The 27,418-nt window shown below is 45.5% G+C and overlaps 1 protein-coding gene across 2 annotated transcripts in view; it reads right to left on the bottom strand.

Moving 5' to 3' along the window:
- Positions 1-11,621: 11,621 nt before the first annotated feature.
- CMTM8 (CKLF like MARVEL transmembrane domain containing 8) overlaps positions 11,622-27,418 on the bottom strand; it is a 65,581-nt gene continuing 49,784 nt past the window's right edge. The window contains exons 2-4 of one of the 2 annotated variants that reach the window (XM_044677351.1): positions 22,958-23,131; positions 14,249-14,365; positions 11,622-12,048 (exon numbers count right to left, since the gene is read on the bottom strand). In XM_044677351.1, the coding sequence (XP_044533286.1) occupies positions 11,965-12,048; positions 14,249-14,365; positions 22,958-23,131 (375 nt within the window). In that variant the 3' untranslated portion in view covers positions 11,622-11,964. The remainder of the gene's footprint in view (positions 12,049-14,248; positions 14,366-22,957; positions 23,132-27,418) is intronic. The other variant, XM_044677352.1, reaches the window with a different exon arrangement.

Raw genomic sequence — 27,418 nt, forward strand, 5'->3', positions numbered from 1 at the left:
AAGAGGAGGCGTCCACTTGGGGCCCCCCAATGGCAACCCCTCCCCCATCATCCCGAGTGAGTGCGTGGCTGGGGGAGGGGGGCTCAGGGGAAATAGAAACCCCAAGACTAAGCTGTTCCCTCAGCCCGACCAGGAGCCTGTATGTAACGTGCATGTTGGTAGCAGCAATTTTGGGGGTAGCAGAGCTCAAAGCTGGGGCGGGGAGGGCTGGAGGGGTTGAACAAACTGTAATAGACCATGCAGACCATCCATCTGGAGCTAGAAGAAATCTGGGAGCCCATTGATTGGTTTACTCCCATCCTTTTCCAGAAGAGGAAACTGAGGGTCCTAGAAATTCAATGACTTGCCAAAGGTCACACACAAGGGCCCAGTTGGGGTTGTGAAGGCATGGCCATTCCAGCCCAAGACTAGGGCTCTGGCCTCTCCATCACGCTTCCTCTCCAAATGAAGACCCCTTGATAGAAACAATAAGCTACAACCAAGGGAGAAGACAGCTGAGGTCAGTGGAAGCCAATAACCAGGCTTGGCTGCATGGAGAAGACTAGGGCCCTCCTCTGTGAAGAGGTGGTGGCCTGGGTTGCAGAATGGTATATTCTCTGTCAGCCCGAGTGGTTCTGTTGGCGGTTTTTGCTCTTTTCTTGTTATTAGGGAGTGTTTGTTCAGGGTTGGGGTGGGAATTGCAGTTTGCAAGGCTTGGAAGTAACTCTGTGTATGTTTTAAGCATCAATAAATCATTTACAAACCTGATCAGTAATTTCTTCAGAGGGAGGAGAGGACTTCAGACTGTCTGAGACATTTCTAGGATGGACTTTTCCTCCAGAGCCTGTGACTTGGAGGTTTAGAGCATCTAAGGGGACACTAAGAGGTTAAATGACTTGACCAAGATCAAAGAGCTAGCATGTATATCATATAGCAGAGGCAGGATTCGAAACTGAGTTTTCCTGACACCAGACCCCTTTATCCAGCAGCCCTGTGGTAGAAACCTTTCAGTTTGAATGCCACTTGGACAAAACTCTTGGGATAAAATCCCCCCAAATCATTTTAATGCCCATTAATGAAAACCCATGGTTCATTTTTTTTAAATTGCAGGGGTTTAGGGTTCCTTAGAATATAATGTGAGAAGCACCAAAGGAAACCATGCTGCCTCTCTTCTGTAATTTATAGCATCAGTCTGATTCAATGAGTTGGTAGGTGACTTGTCCAGGGTCACACAAATTAGAGGTAAGACTTAAACACAGTTCTTGTTGACTCAAAGGCTTGCCTTCTATTCATTATGCTACATCACCTCTGTAAAGCCAGCAGTAATTATGGGAATACATGAGAGGTGGTGCTTTCCCTCATCATCACTTATATTGTTGTAATAAGAGTGGGTGAGATTTGGGGCAGTGGATGCAACAGGTATGATCTGCATGAGGAAGCAGGCAGAATTAGATATAACACTGTGTATGCCAGCAATGGCAGTGGCAGCTAGGTAGTGCAGTGGATAGAATACTGGGCTTCAAATCAGGAAGACTCATCTTCATGAGTTCAAATTTGGCCTCAAACGCTTACTAGCTGAGTGACCCTGGGCAAGTCACTTAATCCTGTTTGTCTCCATTTCTTCATCTGTAAAATGAGCTGGAGAAGGAAATGGCAAACCACTCTGGTATCTCTGCCAAGAAAACCTCAAATGGGGTCATTGAAGATTCAGCCAAGACCAAAAAACAGATGACAGCAGTTGCTTTTTTTTGGCTGCCCATTGGCTTCAGAGGGTCCTAGGTTGGGATGCCGATCACTGGGTATTGTTCTGATCTTTTTAACATCAGTGTCCTACTGGGTTTTTTAAGATTAAAAATTAATATCCAAATACTCCAAATATTATATTTTATAAAGTTTATTAAAAATAACTTGAAGCAAAAGGAAGGTAATAGCCTCAGCAAAGAAAAGAAACTTCCCAGGACCACACATGCAGGGCTGAGAGAGCTCAGAGCCACCAGAGAAGAGAGAAGAGCAAGAGAACGCAGAGCACCACCACCAAGAGAGCAAGAGAGCAGGGTTACACCCACCTTTATCGGTACAATGTAAGCATGTAACTTGGGTATGAAAAAGAAAGGGATGATGGGTAATGTAGTTCAGGGGTACAGAATACATATTCCCCCTGTGATCCTTTGGGAGACCAGTCTCCCCAAGGAATCATTTTAAACACAATAAACTTAAAACTTAAAAGATTTAAACACAATAAACTTAAAACTTAAAAGATTTTAAAATAAAAGTATATACAATATTGCAGCTTCTAAAGGGAAATTATAATAATTTGGGGATTAGAGGGAAATAAAAGAGAAAAAGAACAAACCAATGATTGCTACATTGACAGAAAGCCAATTGGGGGGCAATCCCCTTTGGCATAAGAGTATACATTCAAAATAAATGCATTCAACCCCACCATAGTTCAAATTTGCCATATCTCAAGGTTTACTCTGGATCTTTCGGTGTAGCATGTGGTCTCTGTAGGTGTCTTCATGGCACCTTCTCCAAAAAGGTCGCCTTCTGGATTCTGGGAGGTAGTCTCTTGTTCCAAATTAGGCTCAAATTTAAATCAAAGTTCACAACAATAACAGAGTCCCCTCCCCTTTGAGGAGGATAATAACTCAGTTTTGCATGACTGTGAGTCATGGGTCAGCACCATCTCCAAGGCAGAAAAATTGAACACAAGGAGTCTTTGTCTTAAAGGCCTTCATACTCCACAGTACCTTCCCCATTTGACAACCTGTCAATGAAGAAGTTCGCATTAGAGCCACCCTGTCATGTTGGGCCTTTTCTGAGATGCTGCAGTCAAGCCCTCGGGCATAGGGACTCTTCTTTCTGTCATCTGCGTTCTCCCCACTCTCCCTCCCCTGTCCCCCAAAGCCAAGGCTATGCTCTGGACAGAATCAGTCCTTGCAGATTTACTCAGCTGGCACTTGTGATCTATATTAAAGTCGCACCCCCACGCCTCTTCCTAGTGTGAAGATAGCCCTGGTCCTCCAAGGATTGCTAATGGAAAGCAAGCCCTAGCAGGTTCTGCAAAGCTGAGGATGCTTCAGATGTGGGCCCTGGGATGGCTAGCATGCCTCTTGCCTGAGGAGTAACCTGGCTAAATACCAAAGAGGCTCATCACTAAGAAGGCTGGCTGATAGCCGATGAATTTCTTTTTAACCGTCACCAATTGGGAAACTGGCAAAATATACAAGATGGCCCTCGATCCTGCGGAGCACCCTGTACTTCTGTAAATATGGCGGTAGATTGGCAGAAGGGGTGGCGGGAAGAACCTTGGCTCACAGGTTTGGTGATCTAAACTGAAAAGAACTTTTAATAGTCTCTCATTTAATAGATGAGACAACAGAGGCCCTCATAGGTCAAGTGACTTGTGCAAGGTCATGCAGATAGTAAGTGGGAAAGGCCAGATTTAAACCCAGGTCCTCTGGCTCCAGAGCCAGAGGTTGAACCTCTGTTTTACAAATCAGCATCCTAAAGCCCAAGAAGTCAGTATCAGTCACAGTGGTTGGACTTGAACCAGCGTTTTTGGATTGAAATCTGCATCCCTCCTTGTTCGGTGCACTCGTTCCGTTCACCCAGCTTTCCCTGTACCTCTGCCCAGAGGGGACCTCTCCTTATGGGTGCAGCTGAAGGCTCCAGTGAATGCCAAGATGAATAAAGTCCTTCTACCCATACAGTTTATCAGCAAGTGTTCATTGGCCAGATCATTTTTCTGGGCACAAATCATCGAAATTAATTGCTTAAGAGGACTTTATTGATTAGCAGTGAAAGGGTGAGCAGATCAAATTAAAAACCCTCCTGATTAGACTCCATCAGCAAAAATATCAAAGCTTTGGAAGGACCTTGAGGTGAATGCAGATGGTGAGCCCAGATGGCAAACAGTTAAAGCACACGGGCATTATTAATAGAATCTGAGAATTGATTCTTTTTTTTTTTTTTTAAAGTGGAAGGGATGGGGGGGGCAGCTGGGTAGCTCAGTGGATGGAGAGTCAGGCCTAGAGATAGGAGGTCCTGGGTTTAAATCCGACCTCAGACACTTCCCAGCTGTGTGACTCTGGGCAAGTCACTTGACCCCCATTGCCTAACCCTTACCACTCTTCCGCCTATGAGCCAATACACAAGTTAAGGGGTTTAAAATAAATAAATAAATAAATATAAAAAAAGAAAGTGGAAGGAATGGGAGCCATTATTCAGCCTTCATATTCATTATTCAGATTCAGAATCTTCATTTCACAGATGAGGAAAGTGAGACTGAAGGAGAGGAAGTCACTTGCCCAGGCTCCCATTGCTATTTCGGGGCACGCCCACTGATCATTTGGTTCCATTGTGGTGTCTTACACAAAACTGACATTCTGAATTCTCAGGAAAAATGTTCTGCAAAAGCCATCCACCTTCCTGCTGCCTGAGCATCTTCTGGGTCAGGAGTCTTCCCAGCTTAAACTGATCCCGGTGTGGGATGGGTTAGGGGTTTTATTGGGGTTATTACAAAGGCAGTCGCCTTCCATCCAAACGCAAACTCAAAGTCATTCACAGCCCGCTTTGAATAATGGAAAAAGTTATTGGAGGATCATAAGACAAATGCTCTAGTCACCCACATGCCCACACTGCTGGGGTATTCATTCGCTCAAAAGAGGAAATTCTGATTTCCTTTCAGTTAAAAATAAGAGCTTATTTCCCCATGTGGCCTTCTGTGCAGGGCACAAAGCCAGCCCCGCAGAGACCCAAGATGCTCCAAGGCAACAAGTCAACTGTGGTTTTTCACCAGGCCAAACCCAAGTGCATGGTCTTCTGGGTCATGGCTCTTCCAGGGTTGCCATTCGCAGAGAGATCTAGAAGCCTTGGGCTGGGGAGGGGGCGAGGTGGGGGAGTAGGGGAAGGAGCAGGCTGAAGAGTTGGTGCAGGACACTATTCCCCCTGGAGTGTCACTCTGGGTTGCTGACCAACCTTTCAGCACTTGTCTGTCCAGGCACGTGCCCATAAGAGCAATGCACCCTCCAGACCAGGAAGGTGAAATCCAGCTTCTGTCTGGGGCTGCTCAGGGCCCAAATTTCCATGTGGAACATCACAAAAACCCACAGGTCTAAGCCTGTGTTGGTCGCTCGCTCGTGGTGCCCATTGGCTTTGGCTGGCTCAGTTTCTTCTTGCCAATAACTCGGCAAGGGAAAGGAGAGGGTGCTGGAGCAGGGAGCTGGGACAGTGCTTCAGCCATTAGGGAGAGGAGCATTTTAGAACTGGAAAGGTGCTCAGAGGAGGGAGAGTGAGGGTGGGACCACAGAAAGGGGAGTCATTTGGGGATCCGAGATCTCTAGGATTTGCAACCAGATTTGTATCTCTATTTCCTTTGCCTTTCAGAGCCTCAGTTTCCTTGTCTGTAAAATATGGAGGTCGCCTCAAAGATCCCTTCCCATTCTTTGATCCCATAGGCCAACCCTCTTGTCATTTTATAGCCCAGGAAGCTGAGAAAGGAAGTGGTTTCTCCAGTATCCCACAGCTGGTCCGAGTCCAGCTCCCCTGTCTCCCAGGCCGCTGAACCATCCTGCCTCCAAAAGAGCTGGGTCCTCAGATGCCCCCCTCAGTCAGTCCGGCCGACCCGAGGCATTCGGGGGACTGGATCACCCACATTCAGCCATCTTGTTTCTCTACTTCTTTGACTCCCGTTCCTTCTTTGGCTTGGCCCCCATGGAGACCTGCTGGAGTACCAGGAGTATGTGTGGCAACTGGGGACAGCTTGTCTCACAGAGGGAGTAAAAGGAACACGGGCAAGGGCTCGTGGATGCACACTCATTAGCAGAAGGGATTATCTTTGCTCCGAATCCTGGCTTAGGTTTAGTTGGACCATCAGAGGTGACGAGATTCCTGTGTTTTTAAGGAAATGGGCAAAATGAGCACTTTCAGGGGTGGGGAACAGCCTCAAGACACACTTGGACAGCTGAGAACCTCACCACGGAAAATCAGGGCCCTCTAAGGCAGTGCCACCTGCCTAGGGGTCGGGATGATTCCCTCCACTTAACTTCATTAATAACAATAATAGAGAGTCAAAGGGCATTTAAAGCCTCCCAGAAGCTGGCTCCCACCTGCCTTCCTCAAGCTTATTTTGTATTCCTCTGTGCTCAGTTCAGGCCACACTGACCTGCTAGCTAGCCTCTGTAGAGGACATCCCCTCTCCAGCCTCTCCACCTTTGCCTGTCTGGAATGCATTTCTCTCCTTGTTTCTGTATGATAAAATTGACATTTTTCCTAGGCATTAATTCAGGTACCGACTCTTATGTGTGCAGCCCATTGCTAAAGTGCTCTTCCTTTAAAAATAATGCTCTTGGGGCAGCTGGGTAGCTCAGTGGATGGAGAGCCAGACCTAGAGATGGGAGGTCCTAGGTTCAAATCTGGCCTCAGATACTTCCTAGCTGTGTGACCCTGGGCAAGTCACTTGATAAAAAAATAAAAACAAAAACAATGTTCTTACAGAAGAAAAATAAATAACTTATCATTTGTTTATATGGATATGTGATTGGGGGTTTGGGTTTTAAAAGATCGCTCCACAGCAACAATGAATACTAGGGAAAGAGGCATCAAGCAATAACATTTGTATAATCCAGTGGAAGGGTTTATTGAATCCAGGAGGCGGGGAGGGAAGAGGGGAGGGGAAACAAAAAGAATTATGGAAACATAGAAAAAGATTTTGAAAATTTAAAAATTAAAAAATAAAAACAAAAACAAGGTTTTCCAGACTTGGAGATGGGAAGTCTTGGGTTCAAATCTGACCTCAAACACTTCCTAGCCATGTGACCCTGGGCAAGTCACTTAACCCAATTACTTAACCCTTTCTTTGTATTGATTTTAAGATAGGAGGTAAGGTTTGTTTGTTGTTGTTGGGGCTTTTTTTTTTTTTTGGTGTTAAATTGACTTGAACTTTAGAATAGTAGCAAGAGGTCTTGGGGATCATCTGGGCTAGGGCCTGTTAATATTTTCAGTGACTTGGAGTCCTATGGTGGCAGCCTGGTGAAGTCTCTGGACCCTTTCTCAAAGGGTTTATGAAGAGATGGGAAGTTTCAGCTGAAAATAAAGATCTAACTCTTTTACCCCATCATGGACTCCTAAGATCTCTCCATGGCCCCCAGGAGATCTCAGCTAATTCTCTCATTTTCCAGGAGAGAGAACAGAGGCCCAGAAAGGCAGTGACCTGACAAGGACCCACACGTAATGTGACCAGAGTCCCATTCTCCTGGCTCCCCTTCTGAGTCCTTTCTGCTGAATGACAAGATTTATATGTTTTTCTTTTTAAGTCTCAAGTTCCTGGAAATACACCCTCAGCCCCTAGCAGCTCCCCCTCCCTGTCCTCCTGGCCTTGGACACCCAGCATGATGGCTCTTTCCAGAAGGCTGAGCAGCCCCAGGCCCAGAGACAAAGTTCTCACCCCTGTTGGCTACTCATTCACTCTAGTTTGGGAGTTGTTACATTTGAAGAGACAGAGATACAGAAAGAGGGACAGAGACAGAGAGACAGAGATAGAGAGAAAGAAAGAGAGAGGTGGGGGGGAGAGAGAGAGAGAGAGGAAGAGAGGGAAAGACAGAGAGAGAGAGAAAGAGAGGGAAAGACAGAGAGAGAGAGGAAGAGAGGGAAAGACAGAGAGAGAGAGAGGAAGAGAGGGAAAGACAGAGAGAGAGAGAGAGAGGAAGAGAGGGAAAGACAGAGAGAGAGAGAGAGGGAAAGACTGAGAGAGAGAGAGGAAGAGAGGGAAAGACAGAGAGAGAGACAGAGAGGAAGAGAGGGAAAGACAGAGAGAGAGAGACAGACAGACAGACAGACAGACAGACAGAGACAGACAGAGAGAGACAGAGACAGAGAGAGAAGGGGCAGTGGGGAAAGATAGTAGCTTTTCCACATGCAGCCAGAAAGGTATGCAAGGGGAAGCCTTCCCAAACAAGGGGCCCAAGTGCCGGGCATATTTCCTTAGGACAAATACCCAAGGGATTAGATTGGATTTTTTTCACTCCTTTATTGACTACTCGATCATGCAGTACATTATTTATTTATCAAGCAAACTAAATAAACTCAAACAAGTCATCTTAAACATAATACTTAGCCATAATACAATAAGTCAGACTTCAACATTGAAAGGGGATATCATGCGATGAAATGAAAACCCCAACTACTCATTATTTTGGAAGAGCCCTCGGGATGGGCCTGAGACCCTCCTGGCCCAAGCTGTGCTCTCTTCTATGAAGGAGACCTGAATCGATGCTTACGAGCCCAATTCTTCCACCTCAGTACTGACATAAAATTCTTTTAAAAAGATGACCTTTGTGGGCAGCTGGGTGGCTCAGTGGATGGAGAGCCAGGCCTAGAGACGGGAGGTCCTAGTTTCAAATCCAGCCTCAGATACTTCCCAGCTGTGTGACCCTGAGCAAGTCACTTGACCCCCATTGCCCACCCTGACCACTCTTCTGCCTTGGAGCCAATACACAGTATTGACTCTAAGATGGAAGGTAAGGGTTTAAAAAAAATGACCTTTATTTGTTCTTCACAACAGCCCAGAAAAGGCAGCTTAAAGTAGTGGTTAGCACACTGAACTCGAGACAGGAAGCCCCGACCTCAACCCCTCCCCACCCAGATACTTATTAGCAATGTGACTTCATCCTCAGAGCCTTGATGTCCTCATCTGTAAAATGGGGATAATATTAGCACCTACTTCCCAGGATTGCTGGGAGGAGAAAATGAGATAACCTTTTTAGGGTGCTTTGCACATGTTAGAACATGGTGTTAATATGAGTTTTATTATTAGGTAGTACAAGTATTTATAGATGAAGAATCTGGGCTCAGAATGATCTAAGGTCACACAGTAAGGATCCTGGACAGGACTTGAACTCAAGTCTGGACTCTAAGGCCAAGTCCACTGGGGATGGAGTACCAGGGGTTCTTTGTTGAGCATGGCTTGGATCACCATTTGGACCTCAGTGGTTCCTTCCAATTCAGATTTCCTAGGATTAACTAGCTCCGCTTAATAGTTTTGTCTACTGTAGGTGCTTATTTCATGTCCTCAGTTGGTACATTTGTGGTTCAGTCCTTTTTCAGTCACGTCTGACTCTTCATGACCTTGTCTGGGATTTTCTAGGCAGAGATACTAGAATGGTTGGCCATTTACTTCTCCAAATCATTTTACTGATGAGGAAACTAAAGCAAACAGAGTAAAGTAATTTGCCCAGGGTCACACAGCTAGTGGTTGAGACTGGATTTGAACTCAGGTTCTCCTGACTCCAGGGCGGGCACTCTATCCACTATGTTGCATAAAGTACATAGCAGGTACTTAAAAAGTATTAACGGGGTAGCTAGGTAGCACAGAAGGACTGATACTTTCTAAGATACAAGGTAAGGGTTTAAAAAGGTAAGGAGTTACCAAAAAAAAAAAAGGTCAGGTGGGTCAGCTAGGTGGCACAGTTGATAGAACACCAGGCCTGGAGTGGAGAGGACCTGGGTTCAAATTTGATCTTAAACACTTCCTAGTTGTGTGACCCTGGGCAAGTCACTTAACCCCCATTGCCTAATTCTTAAAACTCTTCTGCCTTGGAACCAATATACAGTATGAATTCTAAGATGGAGGTAATGGTTTTAAAAAAAGGTTGGCGAGGAGACCAGTTAGACCGTGGGTAGCCAATCATGACAATCTGGGTTTCCTTTGAAAGATGAAAATCTTTCACTTTACAACCTTCCCACTTTATATTTAGATGGAAAGAAGTCAGTCAATGCCAAGAGCACTTTGTAATCAATGTAGGACAGCAGGAGAGGAATGGAGCTCGTCCCACCCTCCTGAGCCCCTGAGGGGGGTCCTTATGGGTAGGGAAAGGAAGCTGGAAAAATGGGTTCTAGGAAACAAATCTCTGTAGGAACTGGTTTTTCCATCCTTTTCCTAGATCTATTGGCTAATCGCCTGATGCAATCTGATAAGACAAAGGAAGCTAGGTGGTGGTGTGGTAGATAGAATGTTAGACGTAGAGTCAGGAAGAATTTAAATCTTACCTCAGCCTCTTGCTAGCCATGGGATCCTCAGAAAGTCACTTAACCTCTTAGCCTCAGTTTCCTCAACTGTAAAATCAAGATAATATTAGCACCTACCTCACAAAGTGGTTGAGAGATTTAGATAACATGTAAAGTGCTTTGCCAACCTGAAAGTGCTATATAAACTGGCTATTATTAAGTCCTTTTCCCTCAGAGAGAAGGAAGAGCTTCTTTCCAGACAGAAACAAAGTAAATGATGGGGCCATTGATAAAGCCCTGAAACACTGGAGTTTTACCAAGTTCATTTTACTTAACTTATTCAGGTTTGGTGTATTCTAAGATATCCAAGACTCTCACTGCCCTTGCAATTCTGCGTATAAAACAGTGTGAGTCCTAACTGCTGTGGGCCACTCAGAATCAGCAGGTCTAGAGCTGAGCTCCTGGGCCTTTTTCCTGTGTTGCTGAACACAGGTGGAGATCCTGGTGGTAGCAAAGGAAATGACTATAGTTTCCTCTGGCGGGGAGGGGGAGAGAGAGGAGGGAGAGGGAAGAAGAAAGAGAAGAAAGAGAGGGAGAAGGAGAAAGAAAGAAGAGAAGGAGATGGAGAGGGGGAGAGAGAGAGAGAGAAAAGAGAGGAAGAGGAGGAGAGGGAGAGGGGGAGAGGGAGAGGGAGAGAGAGTTTTTTAGGGGTTTGTATTCTATAAACCTAATGATTAGCTCAAATGGTTGTTTGTTTATTTTTGGAAGCCTGAACTAGCAGCTGCCCCCTGTGTGTGAAAATTCAGGGATTGCTATCACCAGTGGAAAAGGATGAGGGGTTTTTTGATGCGTGGTGGAGTCACTTCTGTGTCCACAGCAGAATCAAAATTAGCCAATTTTGTGATGAGAGCAAGGGAGTAAGAAAGAGAGCTCAGCTGGCATTCTGTTGGGGAGAAGGAACCCTATCCTGGGACACATTTAGGTGGAGGGAGGCATCAGTGTCAAGGAGAGGATGTATGCCCCCAGGCAGGCTATTCCAGAGCCAGGCTGTATAGGGTTCATCTGTACCATGGCCAGGGAAGAAGGTGAGGTGGACAAATATCCCACCCTGCAGTCAAGACCGGGTCACCCAACTGTAGTCATGGCCCTGCAGGGATGGTCAAAAAGCCCACAGGTTCTGGAAGACATCTCTGGAAACCCTAAATTTTACTGTCAACGTGGCTTGGGATTCACCACTTTAATTTATGCTCATCCAATAAATTCACCCTGAAAGACTTTTAGAACACAGCATCATGATATCGATTGTACATAGAGAGCCCTGTGGACCACACATTGACTCAGAAAACCACAGATTAACATCATCTATGTCCTGTTGTATTTTGATGTATTCTGTTAAATATTTCTCAATTAACATTTTAATCCGGTTTGATTGTTGCCTCTGCTGCAGAGCCACCACCCTAATGACGATGGCTTTAGGTGTGCAGGAGATAAATTCATCTCAATCCAGGTAGAAGGGTTTCTCCTATAAATAATCCTGCATTCCCTCAATGTACCACGGAGCCATGCACTTTGGTTTTAGGGAAAGGCTCCATTCTCCTCTGAGGCCCCAACAAAACTCAGACACCGAAGTTCACGGGTGATTTTCAACCATTTAATCCAAAAAAAAAGAGAGAAAGAGAGAGATCTGGCATTTTACAAGTTCGGTTTACAAACTGGATACAGTCTTAATATTAGCAAATCTGTTACTAACTGTCTAGGAAAAATAGGATTTGTGAGGTTTGTAACAATGTCCTGAAAAGGTTCTGCCCTAAGGATTTACAGCATTTTGTAAACAAGTATCCATTTTACTTGCAAACTGACCATAGCGACCACAATGGAACTAAGAGTACAAAAACACACTTCGACCAGAGATCTCTGGAAATGGACCCGCGGCGGCTTTTCCCGAAGTTCTCTCGATGAATATCGTTGTCGAGATGGCGCTCACTGCACGGTCCGGGATCTCCAAGACAGAAAACTGAAATACGTGTTCCCGGCATAGCAGATTGTGACCATAAAGGCAAAGAACTGGGGGGGGAAGGAAGCATTGCAGATAAGGTGTTACACGATGTCCTAATCAATGAACTTAATTAGTTAATGATCTGACTCCCCATGATTCATACATCATCGCGCTCTAGCCAGAAATGACTGATTCAAGGCTCCTATTTCTCTGCCCATTTTGGGCTTTTGGAAGAAGTTGAGATCACGCACCGTGTAGTTATGGTCAGAGAAAGTCATCTTTAGGTGTCGAATATTTACATTCTGAAGGGATCAGAGAACCCTCCTATTTTACAGATGAGGAAACTGCGGTCAGAGACAGTAAGTAATCTCTCCAGTTATACAGATAGTAAGTGCCAGAGTCAGGATTTTAACATGGATTCTCTTGAGGCCAAATCCTGTGTTTTCCCCACAGTCCCATACTGCCTCTTGACTTTGTGATTTTGTCTTTATAATCTCTTTAGAATGCTGGGATAATTCTGGCTGGCAATTTGGAATTATGCTCAAAAGGCTATAAAAGAATGCCTGCCCTTTGATCCAGCCATACCATTGCTGGGTTTGTACCCCAAAGATATCATAGATAAACAGACTTGTACGAAAATATTTATAGCTGCGCTTTTTGTGGTGGCAAAAAACTGGAAAAGGAGGGTATGTCCTTCAATTGGGGAATGGCTGAACACACTGTGGTATATGCTAGTGATGGACTACTATTGTGTTCAAAGGAATAAAGAACTGGAGGAATTCCAGGTGAACTGGAAAGACCTCCAGGAACAGATGCAGAGCGAAAGGAGCAGAACCAGAAGAACATTGTACACAGAGACCAATACACTGTGGTACAATCAAATGTAATGGACTTCTGTACCAGCAGCAATACAATGACCCAGGACAATTCTGAGGGATTTATGGAAAAGATGCTACCCACATTCAGAGGAAGAACTACAGGAGTGGAAACAGAAGAAAAACAACTGCTTGAACACATGGGTTGAGGCGGACATGATTGGGGATGCAGACTCGAAACTACCACACCAATGCAACTATCAATAATATGGAAATAGGTCTTGATCAATGACACATGTTAAAACCAGTGGAAATGTGCATCGGCCATGGGTGGGGGGGAATGCGGGGGGTGAAGGGGAAAGTAGGAGCATGAATCATGTAACCATGTTAACTTTTCTAAAAAATGAATATTAATAAATGTTTAAAAAAAAGAATGCTGGGATATTTTTTGAGGGGGGAGAGAGGAGGATTAGAATCTGTGATTTCATTGGTGGAGGAAGCTGCTGGAGAGGAAATTCCCCATTATTAATGCTGATTGATACCTTCTCTATAGTTTATAGCTCTAAACTGCCTTGTGTGTGGGGGGGGCCTGAGAGGGTAAAGGACTGGCTCCCAATCACACAGCCAGGATGTCAGAAGAAGGACTAAACCTGTCTTCCTGACTCCGTAGTGAGTTCTCTCTCCACTCTACCACACCACCTCTTTCCTCGTAAACAGTAGTCACTTAATAAATTCTACTGAATTGACTATAGGAACAATTAATGCTGAAATTCATCAGATGCTTTAGAGTTCTTTAAATGTGTTTTTTATTAACAGAAGCCAATTTGTTTTTCTGATTAAAAAGAAATCTATTCCTTCCTCTCAAGTTCCCCACTGAAAAAGAGAAACAAGCATATTTTTTCTCCCTCCCACTTCCCCCTGAAAACAAAAAGGAAAACAAACTTCTCATGACAAATACCTGTAGTCGAGCAAAGCAAATTCACAAGCTGACCACATCCAAAAATGTATGCCTTCTTCCGTATTCTCAGTTATTTCAGTTTCCTCATCTGGAAAATGGGGGTAATTATAGTACCTTTGTTGTGAGGTTTGTAAAGCCTTTGCAAAAGAAAGATCAAGTACTCTGAGTATCATTGCCTCCATTTTCCAGGGGAGGAAACAGAGTTAAATGTCTTGTAGGCATTTAATAAAGGTTTATTGATTGGTTGACTGACAGGGGCTGTCATGTGCCCCCTTTTGGATCCCAAATAGCATCCGTCCGGCATCATAGTACGCCTGGCCCTTCTGCTTCCACTATCTCCCCTGTATGTCTAAGCACACAGTAGGTGCCTAATAAATGGTCTTAGACTGATTTCTTTCCTACTCTCAAGCAGGATTGGGGGGAGTTGGGTGGGGACGGGGAGAGTGGCTCTGTGAACACGTGTTGGAGTTTTGGAGAACAGGAAAGCTTACTTACCGACGAGGCAGCCCAGCTGTTGTAGTTGTGGCTGTCCCTCTCTTTGGTAACTGAGGAAGCATCCACAATGGCAGCAATAAGGTATAAGACAAAGGCACTTCCGTTAAAGCAGAGGCCCTGTGCCGAGACAGAGGAGAGACGGGGCTTAGCGTTTGTGTGCGCCTGAGCACGTCGCCCTTAGGTGAACACGACAAACATTACATAAGTGCCTAGAGAGGAGGGAAGGACCTGGCCCAACAATTTCATTTCATAGTCGAGGAGGGGAGACCCAGAGAAGGAAGTGACCCCATAGTGGACATGGAGCTGGAGCTTCTGAATCTAGATTCAATGTTCTTCCCTTATACCTACTGCCTAACTTTTTCTAGACCTTCAATGATTTCTTCTATCAGGCCTTTCTTAAGAGGCAGCAGTCAGAACTATAGAATCAGAATTTGAATCCAGGTCTTTGGCCTCCAACACTAATCTTATTTCTACTCCAGGCTCTTAATACCTGCTTTGGAAGGTCTCCCTTAGTAACTAGCAGTAGAGACTTCCATTTCATCCAAGACACACCATTTTAAGAGTCCCTTAAAACATCAGATGGGAAGACTTGTATGGACTTCCAGAGCAAGAGAGCCAAAAGGAGAGAACAAATATGATGCTAGGGTACAGCCAAACTCGAAGGAATGGCAATGACTCATCTTGGGCCCAGAGAAAAGAAGACCCATGTCTATTGCCACTCAGTCAAGAAGTGAGGGATTCTGGGCGACAAAATGCTACAGACTGTCAGACAGTTGTTTGCTCCCATTTGCCTTTTTTCAGTTGATGCTTCAATGGCAGGGAGGGAGTGGTATGATGGGAAATGAGTCTATTTGAAAAAGGGCATACCAGACAATCAATGATGAAGCCTATTCCCTACCTCCTAACATTAGTCCTAATGGACTAATAATGCCAACTGAGACACAATTTCTGGACATGGCCAATGTGGAAGTTTTTTTTTTGCTTGACTCTGCTTATGCGCTACAAGGATCTTTCTTTCTTGCCTCTCTTCTTCCCTTCCCTCCTTCCCTTCTTTCCCCTCCCTTCCTTCCTGTGGAGAAGAAGAAGAGGAGATGGGAGGGAGAAAAAAATAAATGCTAGATAATTAAAAAGAATTCATTTACAACCTGCATAAGGGGCCATTAATTAGGAAAAAATAAGCAGAACTCTTTACCATAATAGGAGTGTGGGCGAAATCTTAATAGGGACATGAAGTAATGGGGGAAGTCAAAGCAATCACCAGCTTCCTGAAGCCTCACTGCCAATGTATCACACCAGACAAATGGCTCCTGTTAAATTACCATCTGTTTCTTAAATCAAGTTTACTGCTCTTAAGAGTTTCAATCAGCTTTAGAGCAGGAAGAAAACACTCCACTTTGGAGCAAGTGGCACCACCAGTGGTTTCACAATCTTCTGGGCTGGGGGTTTGGAGAGCTTTAAAACCACCTGCCCACTTCATAAAACCACATATTAAGGAGGGATCTCAGAAGTCATCTCAATCCACCTCTACCTGAATAAGAATGACCTCTAGTCTTCTTTTTTTTAAACCCTTAACTTCTGTGTATTGGCTCCTAGGCGGAAGAGTGGTAAGGGAGGGCCATGGGGGTCAAGTGACTTGCCCAGGGTCACACAGCTGGGAAGTGTCTGAGGCTGGATTTGAACCTAGGACCTCCCGTCTCTAGGCCTCACTCTCACTCCACCGAGCTACCCAGCTGTCTCACAAGAATGACCTCTAATTGAATTCCACAAGCATTTGTTTATGCTTGTTGATGTACATGGCACTGGGGATCCCAAGATAAAAAAGCCACACTGTCCTGGCCCTTCTGCAACATCCCTTCCGAGTCAGTGGGCACCCTTCCTTTGCTTGAAGATCTCCAGCGAGAGGCAGCCCACATCACTTTGGGATAGCTCGATTTGCTAGGAAGCTTTTACTTTAAAAAAAAGCCTAGGGCAGCTGGGTAGCTCAGTGGAGTGAGAGTCAGGCCTAGAGACGGGAGGTCCTGGGTTCAAACCTGGCCTCAGCCACTTCCCAGCTGTGTGACCCTGGGCAAGTCACTTGACCCCCATTGCCCACCCTTACCAATCTTCCACCTATGAGACAATACACCAAAGTACAAGGGTTTAAAAAAAAAGCCTAAAGCAAACCCTCTATGACTTCCTTTCATAGCACCTAGCTTTCTGTAGCCAACCAAGACAAGTCTAAGGTCTCTTCTATATGACAGTTCTTTCAGTACTTGAATAGGGCTACCATGCCTTAACCCTCGGTTTTATCTTACTCAAATCTGGCTTTGACATCCTCTTAGTTATCAGCCCCCTCAGATTGTAGCCTATTAGGAAGGTCACTCATAGCGGCTGGCCTTTCCTTAACCATTGAAACAACTGCATTACGCCATAGATTTTAGGATGAACAAAAAAAGGGGGAAAAACCCAGGTCTCTTGGGAATGTTCTGGTTTCCAGTGTCTGCAGGAAAAAGCCTGGCCTCCAGAAGTGGGGCAATAGATATGGAATGGTGTAGACACTAGGAGAAGAAATAGTTGCTGAACAATTTTCATCTCTATTTCTTTATGGATATTTGTTACAGGGGGAGTCTTATTCAAGAAGGAAGGGAAGGGTCTCCTTGGAAATGAAGGCAGTAGAAACAAGAGGAAAAGAAAAGATGATTTCCTGGCCAACAGTTTCTAGACCCTCCATGTTTGGTTAAAGGAGGACTTTTGTTCTTAATACTGCCCTTTGTTGGGAGAGAGGGCCTTCCTGCTTTAGTGAAGAATGTCATCTGGAGCCAGAGAACTCACACTGGTTTTTCAATTCAATTCAGTTCAACATTTATTAAGTACTTACTGAACACCAGGCACTGTCCTAGGTACTGAGGAGACAAAGACAAAAACTGAAACATTCCAGGGACAAGGGAGGAAAGGTTACAGAAGTACATCTCAGTACTTAAGTAAATACAAATTTACTTAATTAATAAATTTATAATAATCCTAACAATATTATAATAATGCTATAATAATAAATAAATAATTTACTTAATTAATAAATTAATTGTAATTTCTAGGGTGGCTGGACCTTGAAGGAAACTGGGATTCCAAGAGGTAAAAGCTGGGGCAGGGAGGGCATTCCTGGCATGGGGGATAGCCACGGATGACATCAAGACCAAGTCGGAATGTCACATTAGGGGAGCAAAGCCAAATCTTTCAAGTTGCTTTTTCTTAATGGAATAAAATCTAAGCCATTATTCACAGCTGAGGAGTCTCTCCCTGTTGTTGGTCTGTAGAACTGGCACATGCTCCAAAATCAACGTTATGTTGTGGAAAGGTAGAGTTGATAGCGTTGGCCCATTTAGGCTAGCCGCCGGGAGGGCAGATCTAGCAGGGTTTATTCCAAGTAGCTGGATTCCGATGAGGCCAAGGCCGCTGACAACAAATGAGACTGGGGAAATCATCACCAAGGCAATGGATTTGCCAAGCTAAGGGAGGTCATCAAAATGGTGGATCTTCCAACAGAACGTAGAACACTTCTGGATCAGGATGGTACCAAGAGCCTTGTTCAGTGGCCAGGAGGGTTGACACTCTGCCTAGCCAAGAGTGGCCAGAGAGAGTCTTCTTTATCACAGAGCTACTGCGAGTTAATATGAAAGTATGGGATGAGTGTGATATAGGGGGAGAAACAGCCAAATTTCCTTTGCAAAGGGCAGTACATGGGATGTCGGTTTCAAGAAGTCTCATTCAGTCTGAGATCCACCACTAACCCTGAAACCTTGAGCCAGACACTAAACTTTTGAGGGCCTCGCTTTCCTCATCTTTAAAATGGGACTAATGACTAGTGTACAGCTGATGGACAAGACTGACTCATGGAAGTGTGGGAGAACAAAAGGAACTTTGGCCTTGGGAGTCAGAGGATCTGGGCTCCAATCCCATCTTCAGCATTCACTAGCTGTGTAATCATGGGCAAGTGATAACTCCTGAGACTCAACTCCCTTTTCTGTAAAATGGGGATACTTTTGCTGCTTTGAAGGTGGTATTATGAAGGCAGATATTTCTAAAGCTTAAAATGAAGGGCAGTTAAGTGGCTCAGTGGATTAAGAGCCAAGCCTAGAGTCAAGAGGTCCTGGGTTCAAATCTGCCTCAGACACTTCCTAGCTGTGTGACCCTGGGCAAGTCACTTAACCCCCATTACCTAGTCCTTACCGCTCTTCTGCCTTGGAACCAATACAGTGTTGATTCTAAGATGGAAGAAAAAGGTTTAAAAAAAAGTTCAGAGTGCCTTAGGAATGTATTACCATTATACTCAAGATATACCAAAGGAGTTATGAACTCACCATGTGGGGATTCCCTCCAACAGGGTGTAGTGCAATCCTTCCCTGCCTGTCCACCATATGAGACACTTGCCCTCCCATGAGTTCACCCCAAGGAATCCGTCCAATGCTGCAGGCATTCTTTGATTTCTTCTGACACTGTGAGGATCATACATCCAGAGGCAGAAGGGATCTCAGAAATCCATCTCGTTCTCCCAGTTTTAACAGATGAGGAGACCGAGGTCTGGAGAAATTAAGTGTCTGATCTAAAGCACCCAGACAGGAAGTAGCAGAGCTAGGAAAATTGTATCTAGGTTTTCTCACTCCAAGTCCAGCATGTTTTCCCACGATGCCACCCTGAACACCAGAAGCACACTAGGGCTGCCCATTGCTTATCGCTTGCTCTTGCTTAAGAGACGTGCCCAGCTTCTTTTTCTTTCATACACTTCATGGATGACCTCCTCTGCTCCGGTTCACCTTTAACGTTTCTTGATTGGGCTGGCCTCTACGGCCCGCTGAGTGATCTTCAAACAAGAAAGTCCTGGTGTGTTCTAAGACTTTTTTCTCTACATCAACGCTGGTATGAACAAGCTGGGGAGAAGATTGGGGTGAGTGAGGGTCACCCCTTCAGGACACCCTCGGACCCAGTGTAATTCTGAGTCTAGCTAACTGTCAATTTGCAGTGTCAGTCTAAGAGACCCGTCTATCCAGCCAGCATTCTTTTTTCCTTCCTTCTTTCAGCTATCTGCCTATTCATCTATTTACTATCCATCCACCTATCTATCATCTATTTGTCTATTCTTCTCTCTAGGTTTCTTTCTATCCATTTCCCCCCTTTCCAATGATGGACCAATTCTATGGGTCCATCAAACTGTATATCAAATTTGGGACAACAAGCTTTCTCTGCTCACTTGGCTTTTTCTTGAATTGCTCTTCTTTAGCTGTGAAAGGGACACCACAACACAAAAATATAGTGCTAGACAACTAGCGTGCAGGAGGGCCCCTTTAAAAGTTCAGCTATGACTTCATAACAAAAAATCAAAGCACAAAGCAGCTATTGTTTAAATAACAACAACAAAGGGGACAGCTGGGTGGCTCAGTGGATTGGGAGCCAGGCCTAGAGACGGGAGGTCCTGGGTTCAAATCTGGCCTCAGACACTTCCCAGCTGTGTGACCCTGGGCAAGTCACTTGACCTCCATTGCCTATCCTTACCGCTCTTCTGCCTTGGAGCCAATACACAGGATTGATTCTAAGGAGGAAGGTCAGGGTTTTAGAAAAATGACAAAAACAACAAAACTCAGTCCTTGAACGGTCTATTGCAGCCATTTTTTCAGAGCCTCACAGGCGTTCTGAAGGTCTAGCTGCATACCAAAAGCTGCTGCGTGTGACCTCAAACCTCCATCTCCTGTGCAAGATGTACTGAGGGAATAACAGGCAGTCATTTCAGACGAGCTCCAATGCAAAGCACAGATTTCTTAAACTCGCATTCAGACGGTGTTTTATGAGTTGGGACAGCTACACGTTTAAAGACAAAGAGCCTTCTGATTCTCCCACCAGGCTCTCTGTCAGGTGTGCTCTCAGGTCGGCTCTTAGAGGGCCAAATATCAAACTCCAGGAGGAGCCTGGGACTACCTCCCCACTCTCAGATACATGTACTTCTGATGGCAGGGGAAGTCCTAGGATAAGCGCCGGACTAGAAACCCAGCTGGCCCGTTTCTGAATGCCCTTCTCAGCCTCCAGCTTCTCAGAATACTGACTCCTCCCTTCTCTATTGATTTCTGTGGCACAGGACACGGGCCCCCTGAAGGATGGGCATGGGGAGGCTCTCGCTCTCACTTTCACACACTTTCACACTCACACACTCTTACTTTCCTCCATTCTCTCTCTCTCTCTCATTCATTCTCTCTATTTCTCATTCATTCATTCATTCTCTCTCTCATTCATTCTTTCTGTCTCTCTCTCTTTCATTCATTCATTCTCTCTCTCATTCATTCATTTTCTCCATCTCTCTGTCTCTCTCTCATTAATTCATTCTCTCATTCTCTCTGTCTGTCTCTCTCTCTGTCTCTCTCTCATTCATTCATTCATTCTCTCTCTCATTCATTCTCTCTCTCATTCATTCATTCATTCTCTCTGTCTCTCTCTTTCATTCATTCATTCTCTCTCTCATTCATTCATTTTCTCCATCTCTCTGTCTCTCTCTCATTCATTCATTCTCTCATTCTCTCTGTCTGTCTCTCTCTCTCTCATTCATTCTCTCTCTCTGTTTCTCTCTCTCATTCATTCATTCTCTCATTCTCTCTGTCTGTCTGTCTGTCTCTCTCTCTCTCAAGCCCCCAACTACTCAAGCTGCTATAAGAGCAAGACAATACAGACCCCACCCCGGGCTGGTTCTGCTTCCTTCTCTGGCGTCCGCACTGGCACTGTCAGCCATTAAGCACATCTTCTAATAACAAGGCGATGATGTTGTCAAACAAACATGGCCAAAGCGATGGCTGCTTTTGTTTAACTATGTTGTCACAAGGGAGGGCCCTTGGTGTTGAGGCCATTAAGAAGTGACAGCAACATTTCTAAAAGGCAACTATCTGTGTGTTTATCTACCCATCATCTATTTATCCCCAAACCTAGACGTGTGTGTGTGTGTGTGTGTGTGTGTGTGTGTGTGTGTGTGTGTGTTTGCTTGGAAGGTTCCAGGTTAGGATGCCAGTTCTGGGCTGTCTGGGGGAGGGCCAAGACTTTGTGGTGGAGAGAAGACTTTAAGATGGGACTTAAGAGTTTGCATGAGGCAGGATCGGTGCTGGAGGAGGACTCGCCAGGCCAAGAAAATCCTCCGAGAGTACGGATTCCTAACTGTTTTATGTTATGGTCCTCTTGGCAATCTGGCAAAACTTCTGGACTCCCTTTCAGAATAATGTTTTTAAATGTGAGAAAGAAAACAAACAGGCTAGAAAAAGAAGCCAGTTAGAATGAAGTAAAGATTAACGCTTTGCCCCATCGAAATTCTCAGCCCTCTGAGACCTGTCTGTCTCCTGGAGGATTCACGGATCCCAGATAAAAACCCCCGATTGAAGGAAACTGGGGCGTGGAAGCTGGTGGGGGAAACTCAGTGGTCCAGGGGCAGGGCTTTCCGGTAAGGGTTATCCAGAAATGAGGCAGAGTTAGGACAGGCTGCTGGATCGCTGGACCCTGACAGGCAGAGCTGGGGGACTGGCTTCACCCTCACTCTTGATCAAGGGCAGGATTGATGTGCTTGGTATCGTGTGACCCACAGGTTGTTCTCTTGGGCAGATGCCTCTCCCACCTGTTAATCCCATGCAGCTGAGAAAGCAGGGAGGTCTAGACATTCAGAAATAGCCAATTCCTCTCCAAAGAGCTTGGTGGTGGAACTGAGGGCTCTCCTTATCCTGTCTGAGCCTTCAGGAGCACCTCAGAATGGGACTGTGTGTGTGTGTGTGTGTGTGTGTGTGTGTGTACATGCGTGTGCATGTGCGTACGTGCCTTCCTGCACTCACATCAAGGAAAGCTGACACACACTCAACTCTCGCTAGCCTGGGGTCAGCAACCTTTTTGGCCGTGAGAGCCATAAACGCCACATTTTTAAAAATGTAATTTCATGAGAGCCATCCAGTGCTCACAGTGCTGCTCCTGTAACAGCGCCTGAAAAAAATGGACTTTATGGCTCCTGCAGAAAGAGCCCTATCTGGCCCTCGAAAGAGCCAGATATGACTCGAGAGCCATACGTTGCCGACCCCTGCGCTAGCCTAAGGTCAGTTACAGGAAACCATGGAGGCAGACTCAGAATGGTAATTTAGCTCTTCCGTCAGGGAGCCAACAAGCATTTACTAAGTACCCACTGTGTACCAGACACGTCACAAAAAGCTGAGGAAACAGAGAATAGTTCATGCCCTCAAGGGGCTCACAATCTAATGGGGAGAGGCATACAAACAGCTCTGTGAAACAAGATTAAGATGGGATAAATTGGAGCAGCTAGATGGCTTGGTAGATAGAAAGCTAGGTCTAGAGATGGGAAGTTCTGGATTCAAATCTGAACTCAGATACTTCCTAACCATGCAACCCTGGGCAAGTCATTTAACCCCAACTGCTTAGCCCATACTACTCTTCTGCCTTGGAACCAACACACAGTATGGATTCTAAGTTGGAAGGTAAGGGGTTAAAAACAAAGAAGCGAGCTGTGTGACCCTGGGCAAGTCACTTGACCCCCATTGCCCACCCTTACCACTCTTCCACCTAGGAGCCACTACACAGAAGTTAAGGGTTTAAAACAAAAAAACAAAAAACCAAAGAAGCGATAAATTGGAGATCATTTCAAAGTGAGGTACTAGTGTTAAGGGGGAGATCAGTGAGAAAACAAAGCAAAGGAATAGACTTTCTTACCACTGTGGTCCATGGCACCTGCGGGATCCTGGTGTAGGTCATTGTCATGTAGATGATTAAGAAGAAGACCGTGAGGACCCAGTAAAATACTGCAACAAACATCACCCAGCCAAAGGCAGGGACCCGAAAGTACTCTGTTCCAGCGATCAGCGTCCACACAAGCAGCCCTAGAACCTGTAGGGATGGCAGTGCGGAAAGGGGATGGGCAAGAAGGAGAGGAGAAGCAAGGAGAGAAGGAGATAGAGGGAAGGGGATGGAGGAAGGAGATGAAGGGACAAAGGAAGCAGATGGAAGAAGAAGGGAAAGAGGTTGGGAAGAGGGAAAAGGAAAGGAGAGAGAAAATAATTACTCTGCAGAGATCTAAATTAGAAATGATAAACCCTTGAACTCTAGATGAGCGTAATAGCATTAGCAACAACAACGACGACGATGATGATGATGAAGAAACCTCTCCCTAATGTCAGTGACATTAATTTGGGGTCGGTGTTAAGCTGAGGGTAAACACGAAGCACTCCTCGGTATGGAAACGTCCTTCCTCCCTGTTCTTGGCTACATGGCTGCCACACGTGCCATATTATGGGCAACAGTAAAGGGGGACGTTCCCTTTAGAAGGGCAGGAACAGAGGACTGGCCGTTCCGGGGAGTCTAGTTTAAAGCCTTTGGACTAACCACCGAAGCAAATATCCAGGGAGTGGAGCCATTGCAGTAGCTGTTGCTGTGACTTGCTGTCTAAATGTCCTCCTTTCTCAACCAACATTATCCACAAACCAAACGAGGTCATCGTCGATGCTGGCTAGAGAAAGCCAACCAAAGCCACCCCGGACCCCGGGCATCCCGAAGTAAACAACAGAGGAAAGAGAGCTCAAACGTGAGAAGGGCCAAATGACCTTGGCCCCACCAAGCCGAGTGCCTGAACCACCGACTGTAGACGAAGGAAAAGCGAAGACACGACTTGTTCAGAGTCTACTTTGGACTTAATATCTGCCTTGGTGTGGGACGAGGGCTCCGAGGGCTCTGCTTGAAATTTCCTTGCTGGCAAAAACCCCAACAAAGATGAAACCAATCCTTCCCCCCTTCCCATCTTTTTTTTTTTTTAAACCCTTAACTTAATAGGTGGAAGAGTGGTAAGAGTGGGCAATGGGGGTCAAATGACTTGCCCAGGGTCACACAGCTGGGAAGTGTCTGAGGCCAGATTTGAACCTAAGACCTCCCGTCTCTAGGCCTGACTCTCAATCCACTGAGCTACCCAGCTGCCCCCTTCCCAATTACTTTTGAATCTGGTTCAGCCTGTACTTGGGGGTGTTGTGGGCCACCTGGGGTCCGTGCTGCATAATTGACAACTTTGACATCTAAGGAAAACAACCTCGAAAGACTCTGATCAAGGAAGTGGCCTATCGGGAATTTAAAGGACTGATTTCCTCAGCTCAGAGCAGAGAGGTGGTAGATTCTAGGTGAGGAACAAGCCACATATTTTCTTTTGTTGATAAATTGGTATTCCTCGGGGCAGCTAAGTGGCTCAGTGGTTTGAGAGCCAAGCCTAGAGATGGAAGGTCCTGGATTCAAATATGACCTCAGATAACTTCCTAGCCGTGTGACCTTGGGCAAGTCATTTAACCCCAATGGCCTCGCCCTTCCCACTCTTCTGCCGTGGAACTGATACCTAGTATTGATTCTAAGACAGAAGGTAAAGGTGTGTTTGTTTGTTTTTAAACTGCCATATTCTGTGATTATATCGGCATTTCTTCAAGTATTCCTGCCTCCTAGAGAGCCACATCCTTTATAACAAAGAATTAAACAGAGGAAAACAATTTAGCAAAACTAATTTTAGGAAAACCTAATGTTCTCTGCAGCATTCTGTAACCACAGGCCCCATCTTTGCAAAGGGCCAGGAGGAGAAGGTGCTTGTTCTTCGTTTAGTTTGGCTGTACTGTTATGCGCGGGGAGAGCTGTCCCCGGGGAAGAAACATGGTGACTTTGATGTTAAAAAACATCAATAAAATGCTGTGAAATCATTTTTAAAATTTAAACATATTGCAGCCAACTAATTTACCCATCTTTCCACAGTCCTGTGGATCCAACTCGGGTGCTTGTTTAAAACCACTAATGGCTGGAGAGAACTTATCCTGAGTTGATGTTGAGGAAATGCCTCACATCTATTCTCATTTTGGGACAGCACAGCACAGTGAGTATTAGATTGAAAGTCAAAAAACCTGAGTTCAAATCCTGCAGCAGACACTGAGTGTGTGATCTTGGGTAAGTCATGTAACTTCTCCCAGACTCAGTTTTTCCATTTGTAAAATAAGGATAACAACATCAAGTGCTTCGAGATCGTTTCAGATCTTAGGGTGTTGTGTTGTTCGGTCATGTCCAACTCTTTGTGACCCCACTTGAGGTTTTCTCAGCAAAGATACTGGAGTAGTTTGCTATTTCCTTCTCCAGCTCATTTGACAGACATGGAAACTGAGGCCAACAAGGTTAAGTGACTTGCCCAGTGTCTCACAGCTATTAAATATTTGAGGTCAGATTTGAACTCAGGTCTTCTGGACTCTAGGCCTGGCACTCTTATCTACTACACCACCTGGCCGCCCCAAGATATTAGGTAAATACCAGCTATTACCATGTTAATGGCAGGAGGAATGGGTTTGCCATCATGGCAAGAAGAATTTGGCTAGACGTAGGCAAGGACTCCTTAGGGTGTATTAAGTCCTGGAAGATGCCACTAAGGACATTTATATGGAATTCCTTTGAATATTCATCCTTAGGTATTTTCAGTGGGAAAACCTGGAGGGAAAAGAGAAGCCTCCAAGGCTGAGGAACAGGCCAAGATGCCTGTGGATGAGCTTCTCTGTGCCGGCGGTTAACCCTCTTTTCCTTCCACGGGGTGGGAAGCTTAAAGCTTTTATCTCCTTATTTAGTTTACGCCGGGTACGAGGACTCCAAAGAAAGGGTCCTTAATGAAGATGTATCTTCCAGGTTTCTGGCCGTGGCAACGCAATTTATCTGGTGTTAAGATGCACGAGCCCGACGCGATTCCTGAAAACTCCAGGCTTTACACTAATGGGATTTTTTTCTGCTCGTATTCATCACCCCTGACAGGTAATCTATAAAAGCGCCTTCGACATTCTGTCTGATCAGACAGATCCGGGCTTGATGGGATGGGGCATGGCGGATGGGAAAATGCTCCAGATTTCTGGATGGGACTCGAAAAGGTGGGCTGCTCTCTCTGTTGATGACTTGCAGGGGGACTAACTGCGAGGGGTGGCCCAGGAGCGGATCAGCCCAGACGGGCCGACGTTGTCCATCGATGCCACAGGAAGTAGCGGAGTTTTGGGGCTCCCATGTGACACAGAGACTTGGGCTCCAGAGCGAGGAAGCCTCTTGAGTGATTAGATGTGTTTAACTGAAGGGACCGAGCGGCTACCTCTGGAGAGAAGAAACAAGCAGGCTTCAGGCACAGACAGTGTCGCCCATGGCACCATCTCTGCCTGCAGAAATAAAGGGGCCAGCATTTGACCCGTCCCCTACCCTGTAGCCCCATTTTCTCTGGCACCACGGCAGAACGATGAGTTTCTCTTGGGTGAATATTCAACTACTCTGGGCTTTGGACACGTTGTCTAATAATGCAGGTCACAATCCCTCTGTTCCTGGCAATCCCGTGAAACTCTCATGCGTTTACCAAAGAGAGCACACCCAAAAGGTCGGCGGGCTTCTCTTTCTTCTTTTTTTTTTTTTTTAATTTTTTTAACCCTTAACTTCTGTGTATTGGCTCCTAGGTGGAAGAGTGGTCAGGGTGGGCAATGGGGGTCAAGTGACTTGCCCAGGGTCACACAGCTGGGAAGTGTCTGAGGCCGGATTTGAACCCAGGACCTCCTGTCTCTAGACCTGGCTCTCCATCTACTGAGCTACCCAGCTGCCCTGGCTTCTCTTTCTTCTAATAGATCTGTGGTGTCAAACTCCAATAGAAATGGCGGCCACTAAACTTTCCGTAAGAATCCCAGCCTATGGTCATACTGACTTGGAAAATGACACGTTAACATTGCCTGTGCTTTCTCTATTGCTCATCCTGTTGAATATTTCCAATGCCATTTTAATCTGTTTCGGGGTGTTTTGATACCCTGATCTAGAAGATCCCCCTGGATCCTTCTCCCGGCCCAAATCTTATCCTTCACCTTCTGTCCATGCGACCAGCCCCATCTTCTTTCCCTATCATACATTTCCCTAATGATGCCTTTTCCTCCTTTCCATTCCCCTCCCTTCCTTCTTCCCCTCTCCTTGTATTTTTAAAGCCTTACTTTCTGTCTTAGTACCCATTCTAAGAAGGGTGACAAGGGCTAGTCAATCAAAGTTAACTGACTTGACCAAGGGCCACCTCTAGGAAGTATCTGAAGTCAGATTTGAACCTGGGTCCTCCCTACTCCAGGCTCTATCTACTATGCCACTGAGCTGCCCCAACTTTCTTTC

This window comes from Gracilinanus agilis, chromosome 5 (genome assembly GCF_016433145.1).
Source record: "Gracilinanus agilis isolate LMUSP501 chromosome 5, AgileGrace, whole genome shotgun sequence".
Classification (NCBI taxonomy): Eukaryota; Metazoa; Chordata; class Mammalia; order Didelphimorphia; family Didelphidae; genus Gracilinanus; species Gracilinanus agilis.